At 34.8% G+C, this 15,729-nt stretch overlaps 1 protein-coding gene across 1 annotated transcript; it reads left to right on the forward strand.

The window, feature by feature from the left end:
- The first annotated feature begins 12,409 nt into the window (after positions 1-12,409).
- Positions 12,410-15,327, forward strand: LOC132644388 (patellin-3-like). Its single transcript, XM_060360979.1, has 4 exons — positions 12,410-13,700; positions 14,099-14,223; positions 14,314-14,455; positions 14,811-15,327. The coding sequence occupies exons 1-4, from the start codon at positions 12,561-12,563 to the stop codon at positions 15,060-15,062; spliced, it is 1,659 nt and encodes a 552-aa protein (XP_060216962.1). The 5' UTR covers positions 12,410-12,560; the 3' UTR covers positions 15,063-15,327.
- Positions 15,328-15,729: the final 402 nt, after the last annotated feature.

The following is a 15,729-nucleotide window of genomic DNA, read 5'->3' on the forward strand; positions in this document are numbered from 1 at the left end:
CAATAATAAATAACTAACAAGACTTGACCCAACTGCATGCATAGACTACAAATTTGTACTTGTACCAATGATCTACCTGATTCATGCCAAATACACAAGTTCCCTTATGCTAACAGTGTGCAGGACTGCCTATATCTGGTATATTCAAGTATATCCGTGGTATACTTGCTCGTAAATCTACAACCAGACCCACATAGAGGAGGGGGAAGAAAGAAAGAAAAAAAAAAGAGGCGAAGCAACAATTCCGATTCCTAGTAGCTGTTAGGCAAATTAATCTCAGTTACTCAAAACATGACACATAATTTCGAGGTATTACCATCCCAACAGAATCACTATAGCAGCAGTCTCAAAAGACTGCTGACTTCCAATTCACAAAAAAAAGTGATGATCTTAAAATCTTTGTGGGTATTTAAACCAGTCACCAGGTCCTATGTATTAAACTTATTTTTTACTTAACAAACTTTCAGATAAGCACATAAAAATCTTGTATGCGACCACTGCAAGTTCAAATGAGGACACAATGACTTGTGCTTTTGACACACACACACACACAAGCAAAGTCTACAGACCAACAGCCAGACATTGTTAACTTGAAAGAAATCTAAACGAGGCAGCAGCCATGTGAAACAAGTTATGCTCTTAGGAAATATATCAAATCAGCTTTTCAGACACCAACCAATTGACTATTCATGCCTTCGATATCGAATCTGTTTCAGTGTCAGTGAATGCCAACAGTATGGTCGTATGTTTATCATCACTCAAGAAAACAACAAAGGAATGAAAAATCTAGACATCAGGTGCATGACTGAAGCAGACAACATCACCGATCAAGATGAGGTGCCCTAGAGGCCATGTGATTCACACAGACAAACACACAGCATGCATACTGTTGGAATAGAAGCTGAGGGGAGGAAAGCATTCAAGAGGACCCATATCAAGAGGAAACAAAGTTATCATATGAATATTACAAGGTAACTTGGGCTCAGGAAAATGCATAAGCATGCAACAAACATAATCAAAGAGGACAAGCAGCTATAAGCAATGCAGGAGAACATACTAAACTTAGTTGAAGTCATCAGGTGAGATATTTTCAGCATGAAGTGAAATAACAGGCTATGGTTGGTGAAGAACTGAGTTACTGTGAAAAGACAAGATAAGGACATCCTGGCAGTCTATATCAATGACTGTCCCAAGCCAAACTCAACATACCAAAGCAAATACAAAGCACAATTACATGCATAACCAAAACACTTTCTCAGAGTCAAAGTAAACTTATTAAACTGTATGCAACATCATATAGGTTGGTTTAGCTGGTCAACTTCAATTCTAAAATGGTTCCCTGAATTTGACACAATTTACATATACACCATATTTTAAAAGTTAACAGTTTCCACTTTTAACTTGGAACAAACTTTTGACTCTGAATCTAGTCTTCAAACTGGCCTTGACAAACTAATCCTTATTTTCTTTAACAGATCTCTCAAATGCATTTGAGCATATTATTACCGGTTTAATAAGTCTTCATTTTCCTAACTCATCTTAAACAAACACAATAGCATATTTGTCAAGAAAGGAAAGGAATACAATAAACCCTTTAATCAATTTAACCTTATGCTTAAACATACACTAGCTCATGGATTCTTGGTAATATTTGGCATCTTTTTATGATAGTGAGAAAGAGCCCATGATTCTTGCTAATGATGTTAATCAGTTCACAAGTGGCATAACTTAATGACTCATACACAGCTAATGATATCAACATAATTAGATAGACTGTGAGCCTTAAACATGCAAGATTAAGCCATTTAAGTATGCAAATATGATCCTTGAAGCTGATATAGGCGGATAGCGTATCATCTTGAGGGATTAATTTGAATTCAACTAATCACAGGGAACCAAGTCTGTACGAAAACTTATCAAATAATATAGGACTTCACAGAGATGAAATGAACAATAGCTAATCCTTTAACAAAACATGCCCTTGAAACACCGGATGGATCTAAACTGGCTTACAAAGCCAACATACTCACAGAATTAAACCAAACAAAACAGGTCATGCTTAATTCGACCAGAATAATTACGAATAAAATTGAAACGAAAACAAAAAATACAATTAAGCGAACCAATCGACAAAGACAGTTTAAAACATTCCAGCGGTCACTAAAATAACTTTAAAAGGAGGGAATTTACCTTCTTCGGGTGCAGCGAAGTGGGTACGAGTCCTCGATTCACACCCGAACACTTCAAAACTCGATTCCCAGAGATAAAAAGGACTGATAAAACTGAAATTTTGCTTAGGAGGTTTTTTTTTTAGCGACAAAAACGAAAGCTTTCAATTTCTATAGAATTTTTTGGGCTAAAGAACTCAATTTTTTCAAGGGATTTTGTATGGCTCCGAATTTCCTCTTCGGGAATCTCTTCACCACCCCCACCCCCCCACCCCCCCACCCCGCTACTGACTTGGGAAAACATTATTTATAACATCAATCTTAGGTTTGAACTAGGGTTTTCGTCTGAAAAGGAAGAGAGAGAGGAGCGTGGGGGGGGGGGGGGGGACAATATGAAGTGGGGAGTGACAGACGGAGTGGGGAACAGAGTATGGTGGAGTGGAGCGGCAGGGGGAGTGGGGGTGTCAGAGAGGTATGGGCGACGATGGGAGGGAGAAGAGAGGCGGAGAAAGAACGAAGGAGAAGAGGCGAAAAATGAAGGGAACCGAAAAGGTTTCCCTTATTTCTGAACGGAAATGGGTTGGACCGGTCCATTTATGGACTGGGTAAAATTAAAAGAGTGGGCTAGGGAATTAAAAACATGGACTGGTCTAAAAATTGAGATAAAAAATATGGGCCGGCCCAAAAATATTTAGGAGTCAATTGGACTTTGATTTGGAGTCCGATAAATACGGACCGAATGCACGAAATAGTTTGGCTTCTAAATTTAAATAAAAGACCTGTTTAAACAACTTGTGTTAAAATATTGCTCAATATGAAATATGCAATCCTTAATGCTCAGATAAAAAAAAATGGCGTTGTAATAGCCGTGCAATAATATTTCGAAAATCCACAGTAAATAAACAATATTATTTAATTATGCAAAGATAAATGCGATGCGTGTGCGTAAGCTGGTAAAATGCTGAAATGATAAAAATTGTGAATAGTAATAATAATAATAATAATAATAATAATAATAATAATAATAATAATAATAATAATAATAATGATGGCTAGTGACTGTAATAGAAAAATGAACGCCGGTATTGATAAGAGGCTAGTAATTATAGTAAAATACAATATATTTTTTTTTTTTAATTTTTCCAAAAATATTAGAAGCGTAAATAGGTATTTCGGAGGAGAGGCGGGACAAAATTGGGTGTCAACAACGACAGTGGGAGGAGACTCGGAGCACTTCCCAGTGGAGAAGGGGTTGCACCAAGGATCAACCCTTAGCCCATTTTTATTTGCTCTAGTGATGGATTGTCTGACGCGGCGAATTCAAGGTGAGGTGCCATAGTGTATGTTATTTGCGGATGACATAGTCTTGATCAACGAGACACGCAGCGGAGTGAACGCTAAGCTAGAGGTTTGGAGACAAACTCTGGGGTCTAAAGGGTTCAAGTTGAGTAGGACCAAGACAGAGTACATGGAGTGCAAGTTCAGTGACGTGACACATGAGTCTGGCGTGGAAGTGAGACTTGGTACCCAGGTCATCCCAAAGAAAAGAAGTTTCAAATATCTCGGGTCTATTATATAAGAAAATGGGGATATTGATGATGATGTCTCACATCGTATTGGCGCAGGGTGGATGAAATGGAGGCTTGCTTCAGGAGTGCTGTGTGATAAGAAGGTGCCACCAAAACTTAAAGGCAGGTTCTACAAAGTGGTTGTGAGACCGACCTTGTTGTACGGGGCAGAGTGTTGGGCAGTCGAGAGCTCTCACGTCCAAAAGATGAAAGTTGCGGAAATGAGAATGCTGCGATGGATGTGTGGGCACACCAGGCAAGATAGGATTAGGAATGAAGATATCAGGGATAAGGTTGGAGTAGCATCAGTGGAGGACAAGATAAAGGAAGCGAGGCTGAGATGGTTTGGGCATGTGAGGAGGAGAGACACAGATGCCCCAGTGCGGAGGTGTGAGAGGTTAGCTATGGATGGTTTCAGAAGAAGTCGGGGTAGGCCGAAAAAGTATTGGGGAGAGGTGCTGAGATAGGACATGGCGCAGGTTCAGCTTACCGAGGACATGACCTTAGATAGGAGGTTTTGGAGGACTCAGATTAGGGTAGAAGGCTAGTAGGCAGTCGTTGTTTCGATCTATAGTCTATTGTCCTTTGTTTCTTGCTACTATATATGGTTTCTTGTACTTCGATTATCTTATTTATCTGTGGTAGTTACTGCTCCCTTTTTTCAGACTGCTTTATTTTGACTTATTCGCTTTCTTTAGTTTCATTTGCATTCTGCTTTGAACTGCTTGTGCTTATCTAACCTTTCTTGTTGTGATTTCTCTTGAGCCGAGGGTCTTTCGGAAACAGCCTCCCTGTCTTCCGAGATAGGGGTATGGTCTACGTACACTTTACCCTCCCCAGACCCCACACTGTGGGATTTCACTGGGTATGTTGTTGTTGTTGTTGTTGTTGTTGTTTGTTGTTATGATTTCTAGTTAAACATATTAATTATCTTTTAAAATTAATTTTCATGTGCACTTTTAGTTCCTTTACTTTTGAATCTTCACAAATTCGGCAAATTATTAAATGCTAAATCATATAATTATTGATCCATGCATCTAACCAGGTCTCATGGTTCATTGATTCTACAACAATTTCTCATTTGTTCAAGCGGGGCATACTGCGTTGAGCAAGAAAGGTCTCTTCATTTCTTTAGGTTTATTCACTGATCTGAAACTTAGCACTTATTTTCTTATTGATTTTCGAGATAGTGACAGTCTGAATGAAGTCCAATTCTAACTCAATTACATAACAGCTAGGCCTCTTCAAATGAGCTAGGCGTTGGGACCGTAGATGGACTAGCAATTTGCACATAAGAGAATGATTGTCGGGTTCTCGATCTAGCAACATCCTACACCTTGCATTCATGATCTCTACATTCACCTATGCCTCGTAGACATGGGCGAAGCACACTTGGCGAGTGTGCTTCTTTCACTACATCCTATAGTCCTAGCTAGGGGTGTTCACGGAAAACCGAAAATCGAATCAAACTGAAGAAAAAAATCAACACTTTTTTGGTTTGATTTGATTTTGATTTTTTATTTTATAAACTTGCAAAATTTGATTTGATTTTAATAAAAAAATAACCGAAATAACCGAATCAAAACCACAATATAAATATCTATCTAAAATAATACTCCCTCTGTTTCAATTTATGTGAACCTTTTCGGAGTACGAGGGTCAAACTTTATAACTTTGATCGTGAATTTTGATATAGATATATCAAGTTTGTAAAAATAAAATTTGTAAATTTAGAAACTACACAAAAAGTACTATAAGTCATGATAATTTAAATAATTAAAAAAAATGTGGTCAAAGAAGCATCTCGTAGACTCCCCAAATAGTAAAAGGTTCACATAAATTGAAACAGAGGGAGTGTGTGTGTCTATATATGTCTTTTGCACTCTTGATTCATAATCTATGTGTTTGTCTCAAAGTAATCCAATTTATGTATTTACTTTCTAGTTTGATTTGTTATTTTTATTTTGATAATTCTAAAAATCTATTTCTTGTTCAAAATAACTTGTTTTTGAGTCCTTTAATTATTCATCAAGATATCTTGGTATACCACAACTAGATCTTTAATTTATTGCACAAAAACAATTTCATTGTAAGAACCTTTTTTTTTATGTTCCTTGAAAATGGCTAAATTCTTAGATGATGCATACAAATTTTTGGAGAAAGTACATATATAAATTGATTCGGTTTATATTTCCTTCTTTTCTCAAATAGGAGTAATTAATTTGGTAGTGTTACGCTAGAAAATAGTCAATTCAGTATATGTTTGGACGTATACTGTCATATATTTAAATAAAAACCGACAAAAGATCAAAACCCAAAAAAATGACAAAACTGACAAAAACTGAAGCAATTAATGAAAAACCGACTTAATTGATTTGATTTGATTTGATTCTAACATTTTTATAACCGGCTAATTTAGTTAATTTGGTCATCTTTTAGAGGATAACCAACTCAAACCAAACCATGAACATCCCTAGTCGATCCTAGGGGTCTTTCAGATCATCTAGTCTTAGAAGAAGTTGTGTTCGTCCCGGGCATCTGCAACATCTTACTTGATATGCTAATCTAGAGAGCTAAAAGTCAGACTCATTTAGTGGCTTTTGCGGTCGCCCTAACTAAACCAACCTGGATTCATTATGTTAAATTCGTATTATTGGCTCACATATGAGAGTAATATAATTTTAAAATAATTTAAATATCACTTTATACATAAAGTGATCAAAACAAACATTTTAATTAATTGAAGGTCAAAGCTATGCCGGTGCTCAAAGCAAGCTTGCTTTCTTCTTGTCTTGCATTTTTATAGAACAAAGCCGGCTGCTAAACTCTGAAAGTCGCAAACCTGTCCTGTAATGTGTTTAGTCAATTATATATTGCAAGAACCAAAAATCAAAATTTATACAAAAGTGTGGTTATATCCCAAATAGAATTATGAAAATGTTTGAATATCCAATATCTAATTTGCCATCATAGCTCGGGGGCATAGAGAAATACAAAGAACTACATAAAATTTCGATAGGAAGACTATATGAGTCGAGTTCACACCCTTCCAATAAACGTTCTGTCAATCAGCTTATTTCGTTGTTGTCAATTTCATATCTCAATTTTAATTTCCTCCTAAAGCCATATGGAAAACTGCTCTCACTGCAATTTGGAAGAAACCCTAGAAAATTGATGGGCAAATAGAAATAGACAGCTGCAACCACCCTCACCTCACCCAATCCGCAAAAATGTAGACATGTTCGTATAAGCAATATATTAAAGTATCAAAGTGGTCCTCAATTGCAATGCAAATAGCAAAATAACGCTTCCATAGTAGATAGAAATTATTGGCTTAATTTGTTTGAGACTAGTGAAACGTAGTTATCGTCATTGGACAGTTACTTTAAATGTAAAAAAAAGCTTGTATCAAATTAATTTAAGAACTTTACCTAAACGTTACGGTTAAACTCAGCAATCATACCGTAAATTTGAATATCTTGTTTGAGTTCAGGACATCCATATTGATTTATAGTACTATCTTGTTTAGTTTCTAGACTATTTATTTATCGAAAGTCTATCGCTACTTAATTATGTTGTTATTAAATTTGGAATGATGAAAAAACTAAGCAATGTTAATTGTTTATGAAAAATGTTGATTGGTAATTCGGAAAAAATAAGCAGCAGTAACATATTATAACATGTCAAATTAAGCTAATAGTGTAACTTTGCTTTACATTTTCAATATATATAACTTAATTCATACATAAAATGTAAACAAAATAAATCATATACACAAGTGGTTATAGTTAAATTGATAAGAGTTAAGGAAATAAGAATATTGAATTTGCCAATCTCTTATATAGTACAAATACAAACACTATAGCCAAAGAAGACACAAATTACTGTCCACATATCCAACAATATAGCAGGGTACATATTCGTAAGGTCATTAGCAAAAGTGGTTGCCAATTAATTACGCTAAGGACAGTTCTAATTGTGTCGTTAGGCATAGTTCCAAAATCATCAATCAATCAACAATAGAAATTGCTGGTTTATCGATCTTGGCTTGTCCTAGTAAGACAAAAGTTTGGTTACATTTTAGTGACAGTTATTTTGCTTTGTCTAAGCAGATGTTTTCTTTAGCCGAGGTCTATCGGAAAAAACTTCTCTACATTTACAAGGTAGAGATGAGGTATGCGTACACCCTAACCTCTCAAACCCCACCTGACGGGACTGTACTGTTGTTGTTTACTATATCATACAAAATACATATATGTGGAGCTAGCAGTCATTAATTGAATTAAACTTATAGTAATTGATGAGTTATTATCAGTAAATAATTAAGTTTGAAATGGTCAAATGTGCAGGAAGGGAATCACAATAGATCAAAGTTGAATCAATCAGATCTATTGAAGCTTTTATAAAGTTGTTTTAGGAAATTTGTTTCAGAGCAGAGTTTTGAGGTACAAACACTAACCGTTACAACGGTATAAAAGCTGCTTTCCCAACGGATGTCGACAAACATAGGCCCCACTTTCATGACCAAAATTTAAGTAAAAATTTCACAAGTGCCCTGTTTTGACACTACCATAATTAATCTGAACCCGCTTTTAAAAAAAATTCCAAATATAAAGGGTTTGAAGTTAGATTTGATAAAATCGACATATGGCTGAAGTTCAGCCGCGGGGCTTGAAAATTAGGTAAAAATATGTGGACTTCAGTCGTTATTACCTGACTTCAATTAGTTTTGTATGAAGTTCATGTATACATGGCAAAAGTTCAAACAAAAATAGTTGAAGTCAAGCACAAATGACTGAATTTTTAGCTATATGTGCTTAAACTTCTGGCATACGAAAGTTAGACTTTGTCATGATGTTGGTGTCTGAAGTTGTCCAAAGCGGGAGTAATTTAAAAAAACAACAAGTGCATGTTGAATGCTGGCGTCAAAAACATGTATCCTAACACTTTTCCCAAAATTTCTTCACCAAATAAAGTACAAATTAATATAAAAAAGAAATATTTTAAAAATTACGTATACTTTGTCTCTTTTTAATTAATTTTTCAGTAATATATTTTATATGAATAACTCTACACTATATTATTGATAAACAAAAATATAATATTCTAGTAGCATAAAATGATTAATTATTTCTTGGCCAAAGAGTAATTGCAATTTTAAAATTATTATATTAAAAATGGCATGATAAGCCAATTTAAAATTAAGAACCTGATTGGATATTTTTTAGAACAAATTAACGATTGTGTCACAGGCTGTTATCTAGGGCTGATGACAAGGACGGCCAGCAGCTTACACGTGTCAGTATAATTTTTTAAGGCCTTATATATCAACAATTCCTCAAACTTGCCAACAAATTTTATTTAAACACTTGAATTATGATTTGTTCCAATTGAACACCCGAACATATGATAAAGTATTTATATTAGACACCTCCGATTCAAAATTTGATTAGCTTTTGACGCGTATTCTCAAATGACCATTACGTAAATAAGTTGACCACATAAAATATATCATCTCTTTAATTATACACATTATACTCAATTGATACATGCCGAGATTGTGTGGCTTATTGAGACTAATTTGTATAAAGGAGGTGACATATTTTAAGTGGTTAACTTATCTTCATAATGGACATTCGAGAACATGCGTAAAAAAATTAAAATTTGAACCGGAAGAATTTAATAGGACCACTTTATCATTTGTTCAGGTGCTCAATCGAAACAAGTCATAATTCGACCGTCTAAATAAAATTTGTTGTCAAGTCTGATGAGTTATCGATGAATTGATTTTTATTTTAATTCTTCATGACAAACATTTCTAGGGGTGGGCATGGTATGGTAGATATCGATTACCATACTAAAATCGAAATTTTTTATACCACAGTTTCAGTATTATGGTATTTGGTATGCATTTTATAAAAATTTGGTATTCGGTACGGTATTTGGCATTCATAAAGAAAATATCGAAATACCGAATACCATACTGAAGTATATAGTTACATATACAATTCATATATTTTTGTATTATAATACTAATAAATATATAAACTAGTATTATTAGAAAACTAATTGTTTAAACGTTGGAACTTTGACTACTAGTACTCTATCTTGAATTAAATGTCTTTTTTGTGTAATTGATTTACGAAGGGGATTGTTTGTACTTTTTTTGAATACTTTTACATGTGTAAGGTGTTAATACAATATAATTAAGACGTTTCTTAAGTAGCCGAAGTCAAAATTCTTTACGATATGAGTAAATGTAAGTCGAAGTCGAACAAACTATGACACCGATTTATCATACCGCAAAATACCGAAACCGAACATAAAAATACCGAACCATACCGAATTAATTTGGTATAGTAACGGTATAGTATTTTGTCAAAATTACGGTATTGAAGTTTCAAATATCGTACCATACCGTACCATGCCCATCCCTAGACATGTCACGGTGTCCTCTGCTGGATTGGATTAAGGAATAAAATCTTCGGATTTGACTATGAGCTCATGAGTCATGACAATAGGGAGAGATCAACTTTCGCAAACGTTTTTCCAATGTATTCTTCCCTTAATTCTAATGTAAGATTGTCCACGTTCATACTTAATAATTATGTTTTGCTCCCTGTAGTACTTTTGTTACTTTGTCCTTGTATGTTACCATTGGTTTCAATTTTAGACTTCAATTGATTTACTTATTTCATAATCACAATTCAGATATTGTAAACATGAAATAGGAAAAACTCAGGAGGGGTAATCTCACAGATGGTCCCTTATTTTACCTTATTGCACAAAATCATTAAATTGTATAGAAAAAGTGACTCAATTTTACCTAAATATTACGAAGGCCACATGTTATTTTTTGCACTAAAAGGTATTCAATTTTTTCTTAAAAAGTATTCAATTTAGTATTCAATTTTTTCTAAGTATCATAGAAAATATCTTATTTGTTTATTCCTAATAACTTTCAGTTGACTTTTTAGTTTAAAGAAAACAATATAATGACTTTTTGTGATATTTAGTTAAAGTTGAGAGGTTTAACCATTAAAATATTAACTCCAATGTAATAAAATAAAATATGTGTTCGATTTTCTGACTATCAGCGCAAAGTGAAGTGTAGAACATAACTTCATAGAGAATATGGACAAAAAAAGAAACTTGAGCCTAACTCAATCCCACAAACTAGGTGATGAAGTGAGTACTGCTCAAGATCATATAAGAAAATAAATTACCACAATCCATGTCAATACGAAACTCTAACACTTCTCTCAAGCCCGAGATTTATGGATAGCTGGAGCTTGGACAATATAACACGAGGACCAAACATAAAATAAATTAAGAATTGGGATGAGCCTACCTCTTGTACCGTGATAAGAAATGACCTTAACTCAACTCTAAAAGCTTTATGGGAGGAAGATTGCTCAAAACTATATTATAAAGGAAAACACTATTTTAATTCTTGGTTTATTCAATGTTGAGGTCCCTATATTATATTATCATCCACGCATCAGATTTTGATCTCGATGTGAGGGGGGTTTTTGAGTTCAACATGTGAAAGGTGTAATTTAGGAGTATATGATTTTAATCAATTCTTATCACATGAACTAACTTTTGAAATTGATTTATCCCTAAATTATTTTTTTATCAAATATTTTCAAATTTGAGCTAAGGATCCGGGTTTTACAACCATCTACTGAAGAAATCAATAGAAACCAAGGGTCGAAAAAAAAACGGAACAGAATAAATTGAACCCAAATTTTGTATTTGTATAATAATAGCATATGGATCAAAGATTATGAAAAAAGATCTTTAAATTACTTAAGTTGCGGCCTGCGGGTAAGAATGTTTTTTCCAGAAAGTCACAGGAAATCAAAAGGCCAAACAAAAGATAAAAAGAAGAAGAAGAAGAAGAAGAAAACTCTCTTTTTGATTTTCTTTGGGGCTATATTTTTTTTCTTTTTTCCTTATTATCCTCTCTGTTCCAAAATAAGTGTTTGTCCCAAACTAACAATTGCTTATGAAATTTCAGAAAAAATTATTATATTTTTGCAATTACACTTTTATATTGAAGAACTATTTCTTAATTGTGCTCAATTTTCAAAAAAACATTTAACAGTCAAAAAGAAAAATACAGTAAACATATATTATATTTTTTTATTTCTTAATTGGCGTAAAATGATTTAAAGCTACATTTATTTTAAGATGGATGAAGTAACAGCTAGGCACCAGCCTTTAAACGTCCAAAATTTGAAAAAGCAAACATTAATTGGGATATGAATTACAGTGAAAACAGCTTAACTATAAAAGAAATACTATCATAAATGACACTAACTACTCTCTCCGTTCACTTTTACTTGTCCACTTTAGATTCACGCTGTTTAAGAAATAATAAATAAAGTATATAATTGACCAACGTATTCATATTAATTGGTGCATATTTTTATTAAATTGAAAAAATAATTTGAAGTGAGTAATTAACACTATAAGTAAAATTAAAAAAAAAAATTATTTTTTCTTGATACCATAAAAACAACAAATAGAATTATAAGCTGAATTAGCGGTGTTCGAGGTTGTCGTGGACCCCATTCCCCTTCTTAGTGTGTATGTATAACGAGCTGTCAACTCCAACTCCTCAACAGTCTGTTTCCTACACTCCCCCCACCCCCTCTTCCCCCCGCACCCCACGAACTCACACCTATACATACAACACATACATATAAACCCTCACCATTACCACCATTTTCACCATTACAAACCATTTCTTCTAAACCCCACCTCTCAAAATCCCTTCTTTAATAACCCCTTTTCATTTGATCGGAAAATCAAGAAAATGGCTGAAGTAACAAAGAAAATAGCTGAAGAAACAACCCCAGAAGTTGTAGTTTCTGAAACACCTCAACCTGAACCTGAAAAGTTGCCTGAGTCACCGGAAAAACCTGCTGCTCCGGTCACCGGTGAACCCAACGTTGATGATGAAAAGGAAAAGGAGAAAGACCTTGTTGATGAATCCAATTCATTTAAGGAAGAAAGTAACAAAGTTGATGAACTCCCTAATCCTGAACAAAAAGCATTAGCTGAATTCAAACAGTTAATTCAAGAAGCTCTTAACAAACATGAATTCACCACCCCTCCACCACCACCATCTCCGCTGTCAACCACCGCACCGGAAAATCAAGAATTGGAGAAGAATGAGGAAAAAATGACACCGCCGGAAAATCAAGAAACTCCGGCGGCGGAAGAACCGGTGGCTACGGCAGAGGAACCTGTGGCTACGGCGGCGGAACCGGCGACAATGGAGGAGGAACCGGTGGCTACGGCAGAGGAACCGGCGACGAAGGTGGAGGAGAAGGTGGAGGCAGTTGAAGAAATCAAGGAAACAATTGTTGAAGTAACTGCCACGGTGGCAGAGGAACCAAAAATGGAGGACACGTCATCACCACCAGCACCACCACCAGAAGAAGTATCTATATGGGGAATACCACTTTTATCAGATGAGAGAAGTGATGTAATACTTCTCAAGTTCCTAAGAGCAAGAGATTTCAAGGTGAAAGAAGCTTTGTCCATGTTGAAAAGTGTTGTTGCATGGCGAAAAGAGTTCAAGATTGATGAACTTTTAGATGAGGAAGAATTAGGAAAAGGACTTGAAAAAGTTGTGTACAATCATGGCGTGGATAAAGAAGGTCACCCTGTTTGTTACAATGCATTTGGTGAGTTCCAAGATAAGGAATTGTACCAGAATACTTTTGCTGATAAGGCGAAGCTTACCAAGTTCCTTAGATGGAGAATTCAGTTTATGGAGAAGTCTATCAGGAATCTTGATTTTAGTCCTGATGGTATTTGCACTTTCGTCCAAGTCATTGACCTTAAGAATTCACCTGGACTTTACTTTTTCAAGAAAGAGCTTCGTCAGGCTACCAACCGTGCTCTTCAATTGCTCCAGGATAACTACCCTGAATTTGTTGCCAAGCAGGTATTTTTTTTGTCCTCTAAAGTTCAAGTTTTTAATCTATGATTTATGTGCTGTTCTTGTTTGTTCCACTAATGAAGCATCACCCCTTTAAAATGAAAATAAAGATAAAAGATAAGACCTTTTGTTTGATTAGTTTACATGACTTAATGCACAGTCAGTGTGTAATGAATTTTTAAACGAACAGGTCACCTTTACTTGCTGCAGCGACTAAACTATCTTATTTTCAAGATTACATATTTTACATTTTAAGAAGCTATCCGTAGATATCCTCCTTTGGTTGACATGACAGTGTAAAAGATTCTTTATACTCACGGTGTATGTAACTTGAACTTTTTTTATATTGTTATATGATGCTGGTACATGAATATGAAACTGAAGTTGGATGTTATGATGTGAAGGTGTTCATCAATGTACCATGGTGGTACCCTGCTTACTACAGGATGATAAATGCAACTTTCACTACAAGGACCAAGAGCAAGTTTGTTTTTGCTGGTCCTTCAAGATCTGCTGAGACCCTTTACAAGTTAGTATTCTAATTTTGCTGTCTGATGACTTTCAAATTATGTTGTTTGGATTGAGCAAATTCTGATTTGTGAATGCAAAAAAAATTCAGATACATAGCCCCTGAACAAGTGCCAGCACAATATGGTGGACTTAGCAAGGAGGGTGAACAAGAATTCACCACTGCTGAACCTGCCACAGAAGAAATCATTAAGCCAGCTTCTAAACACACCATTGAATTCCCAGTTACTGAGGTATGCTCAGTATTTGTTGATACATAGTTATAGAATTGTATTGCCACCAAATTTGTTCAGTAGCGAGAGCACACTTATGTTTGCTTAGTTATATCAACATGCTCCTTAAATACGTCTATTTTTTTTTCACGGACGAAGCACTTGCAAATTCATTTTGACTATGGGTGACGGTGAGAATTGAACCTAGGAAGCAAATATAATCTATCATATTTAACTGTGTGATCATCTCATTTAAAAGCTTAATCTCTTAGAAAGAACATACCTTTATTTACTTAATTATATGTCGAGCGAATTGCATTTCATTTGTTGAATGTTCAACTGTGTGTTGAATGTGGGGAAATGTTGGATTTTGCAGAAGGGCACATTGGTTTGGGAAGCAAGAGTGACAGGTTGGGATGTGTCTTATGGAGCTGAATTTGTGCCCAGTGCTGAAGGTGGATACACCATTCTCATAGAGAAATCAAGAAAGGTTGGTGCAAATGAAACAATGATCAGCACTACCTACAAGGCAGGTGAACCAGGCAAGGTGGTGATCACATTTGACAACCAAAGTTCTAAAAAGAAGAAACTTGTTTACAGGTCCAAGAACAAGGTCTCAGATTGCTGAGGCTTATTTTGTTCTTGCATAAAATTTTTCTTTTGGTTCTATGGTTGATATGAACTATTATTTTGGGGTTTTGGGAAATTTATTTAATATCTTGTTGGGATTATTTGTGAATTTCTTTTTTGTTGTTGGATTGTTTTTAATTTAAATTATATGGAAAACATTGTAAGCGGATGGAATGGAGAACATATGTGAAATGGACAGAAAAGTGGTTGAAATGTGGACAGAACCTTCGTTACAAGTTATTGATATATTTTCTTCTGAAAAATTCGTGTAAATCTAATACTGTTGTCATTTTCATTTCTTTTTAGGTGATGTGAAGCTTAACGTTAATAAATGCTCTGTCGGGCATTTGTTGTCCTTTTGTTTCCAACTATATTTTGGTTCTTTACGTGAAGGTGATCCCAAAGTGTGATATTTTTGTAAAACATTTCATTTGAAATGTCTTAGGAACAAGGGTGATCTCTCTAATGACAAAAAAACTTGAGGATTTCAGTGCTGGTGTTTAACTAATTATATAATGATTTTCTTAGGAACAAGGGTAATTTCTCTTAATGACGAAAAACCTTGAGGATTTTAGTGATGGTGTTTAACTAATTATAATCATTTTTTCTTTTCTCACACATTTTGAATTTGCTCATGTGGGTCCAAAAAGTAAGCCACTACAAAA

Source organism: Lycium barbarum, chromosome 1, assembly GCF_019175385.1.
Source record: "Lycium barbarum isolate Lr01 chromosome 1, ASM1917538v2, whole genome shotgun sequence".
In the NCBI taxonomy this organism is placed as follows: domain Eukaryota; kingdom Viridiplantae; phylum Streptophyta; class Magnoliopsida; order Solanales; family Solanaceae; genus Lycium; species Lycium barbarum.

Coding starts and splice junctions, on each gene's coding strand:
- LOC132644388 (XM_060360979.1), top strand. CDS start 12,561: ATGGCTGAAGTAACAAAGAAAATAGCTGAAGAAACAACCCCAGAAGTT. Junction 14,224..14,313: donor TCTGCTGAGACCCTTTACAA/GTTAGTATTCTA, acceptor AAAAAAATTCAG/ATACATAGCCCCTGAACAAG. Junction 14,456..14,810: donor TTGAATTCCCAGTTACTGAG/GTATGCTCAGTA, acceptor TGGATTTTGCAG/AAGGGCACATTGGTTTGGGA.